Source organism: Colias croceus, chromosome 15 (assembly GCF_905220415.1).
Source record: "Colias croceus chromosome 15, ilColCroc2.1".
Lineage (NCBI taxonomy): Eukaryota > Metazoa > Arthropoda > Insecta > Lepidoptera > Pieridae > Colias > Colias croceus.
Window position 1 is genome coordinate 1,668,715 of NC_059551.1, and position 12,040 is coordinate 1,680,754.

At 32.3% G+C, this 12,040-nt stretch overlaps 1 protein-coding gene across 2 annotated transcripts in view; it reads left to right on the plus strand.

Moving 5' to 3' along the window:
* LOC123697833 (sialin) overlaps positions 1-12,040 on the plus strand; it is a 51,538-nt gene that overhangs the window by 1,945 nt on the left and 37,553 nt on the right. For both annotated transcript variants that reach the window (XM_045644396.1, XM_045644397.1), the window contains exon 2: positions 6,947-7,000. In XM_045644396.1, the coding sequence (XP_045500352.1) occupies positions 6,961-7,000 (40 nt within the window). In that variant the 5' untranslated portion in view covers positions 6,947-6,960. The remainder of the gene's footprint in view (positions 1-6,946; positions 7,001-12,040) is intronic.

Sequence of the window (12,040 nt, forward strand, 5' to 3'; positions counted from 1 at the left end):
AACAAATTTCAACGCAAAATTTATGTGACGTGTTCATTACATAGTCTATTTTAAGATTTACTTTCGATTGTGTTGGAAATATCATGTGGTTTTTATTTATCTAGACAAATAGCAGAATTAGGCGTTTTACCCAGTTCGCGTCCAAAAATTCCAGTTTGCGTCCACCTGTGGGCCAGTTCGCGTCCACCAGCTTAGAAAAGGAATTAAGAATGTATTGGGTAATATTTTATCAGATAAATGCAAATAATAATTAGATTTTAATGAATTATTTATTTACGAATATAGCTATATAATAAAAACCGGCCAAATGCGAGTGGGACTTGCACATCGAGGCTTCCGTATTAACCTGTTTTTTTTCGTATGTTTTAACTGTAAATGATTATTTTTTTCAATGTTTCCCTTATTTGTGCTATAAGACGTTGCTTCGTACCAATTTTCAGCATCAATTCAATCTGCTGATTTCAGTTGCAATTCAGCGAAAATTTGCAGCATAAACGGCTGTATCTTTTGCTTATAAGTTTGATTTTTTCACTGCTTCAAGGGACTGTAGATTTGAGTATTCAGCTTTATACCTCCACGCGTTACTGAGAAAAAGGGACTTGACAGAAAGAAAGACCGGCAGACGGACATACAGACGGACGGATATCGAATTGATGATCAAGTCTCATTCACAGAATACCCCTTATAAAATGAAAAAATAGCATCAAAATTTGCTAATTTGAATGAAAATTTAAATTATCAACTTGTGGTCTTAGTCAAAAATTTACAATCTATTTTAAATTACATATTTTAACAAACAATTCATTGCTACGTAATGAAAAACAATGTGGACGCAATATGTTCTATTGTTATGCACTATAGGTATAGTTTGCGCCCACCGTGGACGCAAAATGGAAGTTGTACAAATTCGGTGTAGTAATTCGCGTCCACCTTATTTTAGCTATTAATTGTAAAAGAAATAAGCTGATTTATAATCCATACTATTCCATGTTTTGTTAGCAAAGTAAAGAAACAGTCACATATTCAAAAATTCACATTTAACAATAAGATACTTACCGTCAAATGCGACGCTGCGCACTATTTTTTTTTCAAAATCCCGCGCGTTTTAGCTCTCTCGTTTAATAGCCAAAATTAAATATTTTTTTTTAATAGGATAGGCGGTCCGCAGGCATATTTTGAATATGTGTGCATGTCTCTTATACATTGAGGTATTATCTGAAATTTTTCTTATTACAATTTTACTTAAAGTATACTTATATTCGTGAATTTTCTAAAAGATGTCCGCAAAATGGACGCGAATAGGCAGGTGGACGCGAACAGGCGCAATGACCCTATTTCTACTACTAACTACTTTCTCATAAAATTAGTATGGACGTTATTCCAGAGTTTATCAGTGACTGACTGACTGACTGACAGTCTACCTGCAACAAACGATAAAACATGTTATAAATGTCAGGAGTTGTCAAGGTGCGATTTATTATAAGGATGTGCTCACAATACAATGGGAATGCCGTTGTAACACGCGAGCGGGTTAACAATTAGGTATTAGCTGATACAAAGTTAAATTTGTTAACCTTTTTGCAGGGAAAGTTTGAGAAGATACCATGAATATCGGAAATGTCCCATTATTGACCAGATTTTTTGTCAATTCTTTGTCAATCGTGTGTGAGACATTTTATAGTAGTTAGTATGATTTGTTACCATCAAAAGAAGAATGAACTAGAACTTCATAGGAGAATACATATAGAGTTTTGTTCAAAGCTGTGCAAGCCGTGTTTTTCCCACTGTTGCGTACCTATAACATGTTATTAGAGGGCTAGGGTAATTAATATAGCTAGTATTACCATGGTCTAGTCTAGGATTTAGGCCCTAATCCTCCATAATGGTCGAGTACAACTTTATAGATATCACATGTCGTTAAACTTTTTCGTTCTATCGTGCGTAAATTGAATGTTTCAATTTACCTGATGTACCTGGGTACTTAAAGTGCATTTAATTAAGATATAGAGTAACAATTAAAGGGTTGAGGATTATCATTACACTTTTTTGCTTTCATTTTCATACCATCAGAGTATTACGTGTCATATTTTCTCTTTTTATCCTAGTAGACTAGAGATTGTATGGGTACAGTATCATAGGTCATAACTCCATTATCTTAATAGTCTATTAACACGCATAGGCTGTAAAGCCAACAATGTATATACACCTAGCTTAGGTCTAGAAACAAAGGTGTGACCGCTCCCAGGGCAATAATATTATTGTTTGTTTTGTTGAAGCTCTGTAAACATTTATGGTATAGCTTTTTGCACATGACGTCGTCTGTTTTCCATTAAGAATGTACCTACGTAAGGTTCATTTCATACGTTTTCTGTATTTACCATAAAATCATTTTATGTACATATATTACATAGATATATTCAGTATTCTGTTATTTTTATTCACATCAAAACTTTTGTAATTAATAAAAATCATTTTTAGTAAATTACACGAAGTCTTTCAAATCATTCTTATGATTAATTTTTATAAAACCGAAGACAATTATCTTTTTTTCTCTTATGGGATTAAACTGAGATGATTTGTAGTTCAAAGTTCAAACTACACACTTTATTAATCATATTATGTTACCGACATAAAATGTAATTGTTATTTTAAGTTTTAAATCTACCAAAAAACAAAATGAAAATAAGTATTAACTTCATTTGTCATTTACGATTGTTTAAACTTTTTGCGGAAGATACCTACCTACTTAATTATATTTGCAAAAATATAACAATAAGAAGTACTTAAACCCATAAATTTAAAATCTAAATAATAAAAACATTCGACGTTTTATAACTGTTATATGTATATAATATAAGTATACTTATACCAATGATCGTCCATTATATAAACTTTTTAAATATTATAATCGACGACGAAATACGAATACGATTTTTAGACATACATAATAGAGTATAACATGTGGTATAGCTAGCCTGTATCAAATGTAGTAAAGTACTGAATGAATGTATCGACAATGTAATCGAATGTCGTTGCCAACCCTACTATGATACATAAACTGAGTGGGTGTGTGTGACCTTGAAACACCGAAATAATGAACATGTAGGTTTTCGCCACGTGCGCTATACATACTTACAGTGCGATTTTTATGTGTAATAATTATTAATGATGTTATGTAAAATGTTTTTTTAATTTGTTCGTAGTAAATTTATTGAAAGAAAGATTTTATTATTGAATTGTAATGAAAATTAAATAAATAGCGTAATATACTAGAAAATAACAATCGCAAAACGTAGCAATAATCCAAAAATATCACTACATAGTATAAAACAAAGTCACTTTCTCTGTCCCTATGTCCCTTTGTATGCTTAAATCTTTCAAACTACGCAACGGATTTTGATGCGGTTTTTTTAATAGACAGAGTGATTCAAGAGGAAGGTTTTAGTATATAATTTATTAGGTTTAAGTCAAAGCGAGCGAAGCCGCGGGCGGTAAGCTAGTTACCTATAAGTAATGTAAAAAATGTACAAATTCACTCACGATGGTAGGTATATTTTTAGCGGGTTGGTCTGATCTATGTCTCAAATGATCGACATCATTACTGTTGGTTAAATATGTTTTACATTTAATAAAAACTATACTTACATAAAAATATGCAAACTTTTGGCCATATTTCGAATAAGTATAATATTATGTAGGTACATCTACATACCTCATGGAAAATTTGTGACTCGTGTGTCGCAAAATTTATTACGTTGCGTTGTACTGTTTAGAATATTTTATGTGCAAAATAAGAACACACGTTCAAGAGTTTTTACGTACTGCTGCTAGTTATAGACTATAGAGAATACAGCCAATTTTTAGTACTTATATGTATATACCTAGGTAAAAAAAAATTCAAATGTTTCATACGATTTTCTTCTATAGAACTTAAACGATAATACAATCATATTTTTTGTAGGAATAGACTCGTATTGATTTATAGATAAATTACAAGGTTTAATTTCTGTGCACGTAGTTAAATAATGCTCCTTGATTCTTGTAAAGTGCAACCTTTTTGCGAATCGAAACTAAGGTAATAAGGTATTCGTGAATAAAAACATCTGCAGAATATTAATTCATTGTCTGTTATTTAGTTCAAAAAAACTTGCGCAAATATTTGTACATAATATAAGTAATTAAATGTTATCACAAATTCGATTTAACCGCAGAATAAATGTTACTTCTATTACATAATCGCCTACGTAACCGACCATTGTAAATTTGCAACCAATCCACTCATACTAATATTATTTGTAAGAATGTCTGTCTGTCCGTAACACTTCACGGCAAGACCACAGCACCGATCTAGGTGAAATTTAATTCAAATTCAAATTGAAATATTTTATTCCATGAACATGGGTAAGTACAATACAAGGTGTTATACAAATATGAGGTCCAGCCATATTAAAATGAAAATAGTCAAATAACTATTCAACGTAGGCTATTTTTTTGGCACCTTTAAAAAGGTGACTAAAATAATTAGTTCGCGGGTGAATCGCAGGGCACAGCTAGTTTCAAATAAAAAATGCTTCAGATATACTGACAGGTGTCTCGTATAAATTAATTCTACAATAGGATAAAATAAATTCATTCTAAAGTTGTAATTGAAAAACTATAACCCACTTTTTGACCGACTTTGATTATTTGATGTGAATGATGTCTAAATGACAGGGATCCGTTATGATCGGTGACTGTAAAGCCAGACTGGTTGAAACTTAGTTTGAAATAATACTAATATTTCTATACACATACAAGATACAAGTATATGAAGATGTAATCGTTTTAATAATTAATAATATATAATTCAAGATATATCTAGTTGTTAAGCATTTAAATAAATATGTGGTAAACTTATTGACATTAGCTTATGCGTTAGCATACTTGCATAACTTGTTTGTGAGGATGTGTGTGTGTGTGTGTTTGTTACTCTTTCACGCAAATACTAATGAACCGATTACAATTAAATTTAGTACACATATAGAGGGTAACTTGGATTAACACAGGATAGGTTTCTCCGGAAATCTCACGGGCACGGACACTATGCGGGTTTTTCTTTCAAAACGCGGGCGAAGCCGCGGGCGGAAAGCTAGTATAATTAAAATTCTAAAATCATATGCAAAAATGCTGATTTTAGATAATATACCTTTTCTTTAATTCAGACGAAGACAAATGTTAAATCAAAAGAAATCCATGGTAATACACAATATTATTCTTTTGTTATGAATTAAGCAATATACGTACAAAGTCGAGTATTTAAAATTCAAATACAACGCGTGGTGACGTTAATTTATATCGCATTCTTGCATTTTTGTTTAAACAAAACTCTTTAATTATTCTAATTTATTCTATAAATTCGGTTAAGAGTAACAATAAATGCAATGCACGATCATTCACAAATATGTTTATCTAGGTATACTATTATTTACAATAAAAATACAATTTGTTTTAGAGCCGATTTTTTAATCCTTGGTTAAAATTTATCTGTCCAATAAAATATTACACGAACATACTAAAAAGTCACCTGTAAATTGTCAAATACGGATAATTACAATACATTTTTGAAATGGTACTTTAATACGTTATTCGACGAATAAGTCATATCCAAGGATTGAAAAATCAGCCCTAAGTAGGATAAACACCTTAAAAATTTCAAACGATTATAGTGGTACTTTCTATATAATATAACAATGAAGTACTGGTTGTTTATTTCGTTTCTTATCCATACATAATATTATCTCCGTACATATTTGGCTGCATCTTTGGTCTGTTTTTAGAATCTAATCTCTATTGCCAATATCGGATATAGACTATATATTTAGTAGTTACTCTATAGTCTATTCACTCTGTTACCATAGACAATACGTAATTGTATAGTAACTTTCACACGCGTTTGTTAAATAGTATGGTCTTTAAACTAGGTATGTTTCTTACGAGCGAATTGAAGTGTCCAAGATGTGATTAGCCTAGATAACAATCCGCCTTCATTGGAAGTGATCTACAGATGTGACGTCACATTTTATGAGCTAAAACATATCACTAGATTTTTATGACGCTACTACATAGTACATAATGTAGAATATTCGTCTGGAATAACATGATAGATTCATTTATTTATATAAATAGGCATTTAAAGTGTTGTATCGGAAACGACTCTAGATTGATTAGTCGTGCCACATGTTGGCCACATGTATATTCTATATATTATTATATGTATGTATGTGTGTATATCATTTTTTAACCAGTTAATATAAAACATGACAACAATCATAGTAAGAAATTATCTTTATCACGTTATTGTATTAAAATTACCTATGATTTCATTTTTTCCACTCCATATAAATATTTTACAAACAATACCTAGGTGATAATTAAAAATCGTATATCAATAGCACAATAAATCGTTGACTTTCAATGACGTATTATTTTTTGTGTCAAAGGAAAAATTAGAGAAAAGCTGTTACTGTTGTACTTCTGTTGTATTTAACTATATTTATTGTCTTGTATTTAATGTCTTGTCTTTATTTGATATATTGTCATGGCTAAGACCACAGGCTACGACGAATCGAAAGCATATTAAAGCTTTTACTCTCAGTAATCAATATAAGTACTGAGTATTATTTTAGTTAACATTGTAATTTATTTGTCCTAGGTCCGGTTCTAAGTCCTCAACACATAACGGGCAAAAAATTTCAAAGGATTTAAACGATTTGAATACAAATAGATAATGAAGCCCACTCGCGCGTCACAAATTAAAACGAATTGTTATATGACCGGTATTTTCGACACAGCATGTCAATATCAGCTGTCAAATTTGCACATAAATTAGCATGAACTAGTGACTCGTACTGACCGTGTTTGTATTGAGAAGTGTATATTTGTGCTCATTTACGTTTTTTTGTTGCAGAGTCATTCCAAGCCATGGCTAAAACAGAGAAATCGTTCCCAAGGAATTTTACAGGTAAGATATTTTCATTAAATTTTTGCTACATTTTTTCGAATCTTCCGAATATGAATATCTTAAATTGTTAAACATCTTTTGCTTCAAAGCTATCATTATGAAAATAATTATTACCTACCTATCTTCTCAACCACAGACCAATAAAAAAGTGGTACAGTACGCGTCACGTAAAAAGAACGCTGGATGAAAGTGATGGGGTGTGTTTGCACATGGGATCGAGTTTTGCACGAAAGCTATGTGCCGATTATTTTATTTTTGAACTAGGCTCGCGAATCGTGGCTTCGCAATTACCTATTTGTTATTCTTATAACCACCTCATAACACCAAATAGACCGATAAATCGCCAATGCCCAGCCATCCGTCAGCGTTATTTTTACTTGACGCGACCTGTATATGTAGTGTGTACTCAACCTTACGTTATTGTTATGTATACTGTTCATAAAATATTGCTTCCATATTCATGAACTTAAAGTGAATTAGATCAATAGCTGGGTCCACACCGGACGATCCACCGCGATCCGATCGCGCGCGGCAGGCGCGCGATCCAAAGATGCGGGCGGTGTGTGTGGACGGTTGTGTTTTGGTTCGCGCGATCCACCTCACCTCAGAAAGTCATGGATATCTCGGAAAGTCGCCGTCTGATATCTTTGTACAAAAAATTTCCATGTTTATGGGATCCCAAGGATTCGAATTACACAAATAGAGGTGTCAGGGATGATGCATGGCGTCATATTTCTTGCGAAATGGGGAAGTCGGTCGAAAATCTGAAGAAAATATAATTTGTATCATTCTTTCTTAGCTTGTTATCCAATAATGAACACAATATCTCAAATTGATTAGCATTCATTCTTGCAAAATTGTGTTCCACTTCATCTGAAACTAACTCTGCGTACAGCTGAGTCCCAGATTCCAATCGATTTTTGTAAAGTTGTTTCACCCAAAACCGTCGATTTCTTTTTTTTTATTTCTTTCGCAAACATTTCAGTATAATAAAAGTTACTGCAGCAACGGCAAGACGCCGCCGTTGTACGTGTGACTCCATATCGTACAAGAGTTAGACTGGCTGAATCACGGATCGCCTTAGGATCACTTGGAGCGCATATTTTGGATCGCAAGTTTTTAAAGTGGATCGGCCTAACATGATCCACGATCCATGCTCCGCGATCCTGGATCGCGGATCGCGGGATCACTGGATCGTCCGGTGTGGACCCAGCTAATGAAATACACAATAGATATTCTGTCCTACAAATGTATAACAAACAAACAGTTCCAAAGTTAATATCCATAGATATTTTAAATCATATTATTATTAAATCACATACTGTAATTATTTAGTACATTTAACTCTCTATCTGTATGCGATCGGCTCGTGACTTCCCGCCATTTATAAATACATTTGCAATATTCGCGCTGGATCAGTCGCGCCCGTGTGACGTATGCGTTTTGGCGGACGGCCATTTTGAAAATAAACGCGCCTATTCCAATACCTACGTAATACCTAGTTTCCGCTTAACTGACAGTGAGTGTGGTTTTCATTGTTGAAGTAAATACTTCCGGGTATTGGTAGCTTAGGATCAATTGGCTTTGAATTGGCATATGTTTATTTTGCAGTGGACAAACTAAATTATCAACTGCTAAAAGCTGCTAATTTGCTAAATAATAAATAGTGACTGTTATAATACCTTCATGGTTTTTATAATTTTATTGTTTCATTGTTTTAATTTTTTTTATACAAATAAAAGTACCTATTTGTTAAATATGATCTGTGAATATGATCCATTGAGTTTGAGTTTGAGTTTACGCAATTATTATTTAAGTTATGCTCAAATATCTTACAATCTTCCTGAATCCTTTCCTGAAAACAACATAATATTTGAAACTTACTATGGGAATACAATAGTTTACATGAAATCAAGTCGTTGTCATAGATACTCTTTATTCTTGTTTGTTAATTGACCTTTAATAATAATTAATCGGCAACCCTTAATGCAATTACGCATTGCGTTCCTCACGTGTGTGTAAAAATGCGTGCCTCAGAAATTAATAATTGTAAGTTGTAACCTTTAAAACACGTTCCTATAGTACTGTTTGTAAACAAAATATCGCCTGTGGCCAAATAACAACCGTGCCAAGGTCTGTCACTTGTCGCTTCCGAAACGCATATGTATTTACCTTAGGTATTTACTAGCCGGTTCTCGCGAATTTGTCTGTTAAGATTTTTGTGGCAACCCTAGCTATTTTTTTTTTCAATATAATGTTATACAGTTTTAGATGATTATGAGTATATCATAATACTAAGGTTCTTGTAATTAATTAATTAAAAAATAAGCCAGAGACAACAGGAAGAAGACAATCAAAAGACAATGTGTTTTTTTAAATAAAAGTAAAAATTTTAGATCAGGATCTTCTCAGGATTTTTTAGCCTTTGTTTCAAAATTTACAAACATACTGTAATTATAGTATTGGAAATTTATCTAAATCGGTTAAATTTCCAAAAATTCTATTGGTTGCGCAGTTTTAAAAATAACGGAAGATAAATTGAACAGAGCCATAACTTTTTTAAACATCCGGAAGTTGTAGTATTATGGCTATAGCAATAATTACAGATTAGCTAGCTAGGAAATAAGAGATATCCGCCTTTGGATAATAATTCAAATTATTTCGTATGAAAAGTTTAGGTTGAAAAATCTTAGGATGACTTTATTACAAACTTAAATGATAAAAAAAACATTTTTAACAGAAATCAGCTCATGAACTAGGTTACATTAAAAATATATGTGCGTTGATGTACGTGTAAAATAAAAGGCAGTAGCGGCAGTTTAGACGGATAAACAATGATAAAAATGATTTAGAAATCTTAGTATCTATAACAAACAGTAGTTGCTTATTGGGTTGAATATCAAATCTCCAATGAGGTCAATGTGAACTGGGGCATAAAGATGACATTTTTTATTTTTGCAACTGACATTTTAACATCGGCCATTTGCAATTTTAATGACAGATGTCAAATGTATAGATTAAGGTTGATGTTTTGTGTAGTTTTTTGTCATTTGTTTTTTTGGTCTAGAAATCTATATAACTATAATCTTTAGTGTAAAAAATGGTGCTATTGATTTTATTTTACGAAACAAGTTTAGCTGTAAAATGTAGATAGCATGACACAAATTTATAGTTTAATAATTGTCCAATAAGTAATTAACCTAACATGTGTTTATCATTAAAAAAATAATGACAAATTAATTTGTTTTGGGTTTGAAATGTAAATGCTGCTCATTATGTAAAAAAATAATAACACTTATCGATACCATTTTAAACTTATTCAATTGAAATAAATCGCTCCTACACTGTGGTTATTATTTACTAGCTGTTCCGCGCGGTTTCACCCGCATTGCTCCGCTCATGTTAGTCTTAGCGTGATGATATATAGCCTATAATAGCCTTCCTCGATAAATGTCTAACACCGAAAGAATTTTTCAAATCGGACCAGTAGTTCCTGAGGTTAGAACTATAATATTAATTATTAGTATAGATTATTAGATACCTACTTAGGTATATAATGAATGAAAAATAAAATATAAACAGCGCATTATACAAATATAAATTAGCTTATTTTAGCTGTACAAGAAATTGCGACTCCCACGCTCAATCACCAGGACCATTATATTATTAAAGTGAAAGTCATAGGAATCGCATTTAATAATATATAAACAAGTATGAAACCAGATATTATTTGCAATATTGGCTATAGTAGGCGCGAAACGATTGTTTCTTTGTGATATAACTATGTACCTATATTAATAAAGATGAAACTCATTGAAGAGCTTAATATATATAGAAATAATATATTGTTTCTAGTATTATAAAGCTGAAGAGTTCGTTTGTTTGAATGTTTGAACGCGCTAATCTCAGGAACTACTGGTCTGATTTGAAAAATTCTTTCGGTGTTAGATAGTCTAGAATCTAGATAATCGAGGAAGGCTATTAGCTATATTATATCATCACGCTAAGTCCGGAGCGAAGCCACGCGGGTGAAACCGCGAAGCGCAGCTAGTAGTACTATAGTAGTATAAGATTCTATGAAGTAAAGTCGTGATCAACTCTTTGGAATCGGATATAGGAAATGCAAGTAACCTTTTTCCCCATATTCATGAAACAATTAAAAACATAATAGAACCAAAATCAAATGCCAATTAAGTAACGAACAGTGCATCCATACTAATATTATAAATGCGAAAGTAACTGTCTGTCTGTCTGTCTGTTACTCAATCACGCCTTAACTACTTAACCAATTTGCATGAAATTTGGTACAGAGATATTTTGATACCCGAGAAAGGACATAGGCTACTTTTTACCCCGGGACATAGGATAGGTTTTATCCCGGCAATCCCACGGGAACGGGAACTATGCGGGTTTTTCTTTGACTGCGCGGGCGAAGCTGCGGGTGGAAAGCTAGTTATAAATAAATGCGTTTTAATTTAAATAGAAGGTTTAAATTTATTTCAATTTGAAGTCACAGTTCTCTTAATGAATCTTTTTATCGTTATCCGAATAATATTCTTCACATAACATGCAGTCGCGTATTCAATGGATCTTTGCTTCGGGCTATCATCATTACCTGACTATAAACTGAAGGTGCACAGTGCACACACACCATTATCATAAAGAACAAGATGTGCACCCTTAACATTGTTAAAATGGTTCTGCACCCCTTAATTTTCAACCCCTGTGTTTCTTATTCTTGCTTAAGTCCATTGCACCTTTTTGTCGAAATTGAAATTGGTTGATATGTTTCATGAATCTAGCTCTCGCCCATTCCTTTTCTTGCAATTGGCAAAAAATGTAAATCAATAAAAATAGTTTTTTTGATTTTATAGTAAAAAAAAAACATTAGGTATGACCTACTTTTTATCGGTTGCTTGGAAGAAACGGCTTAAATAACTATTAGTCCAGCAATGATATATTAAATTTCCTTGTACCAACTTTTTTTACTTTAGGTAAATAAAATGAAAAAAATGTAGATCATATATCTTCTCGTCCAAT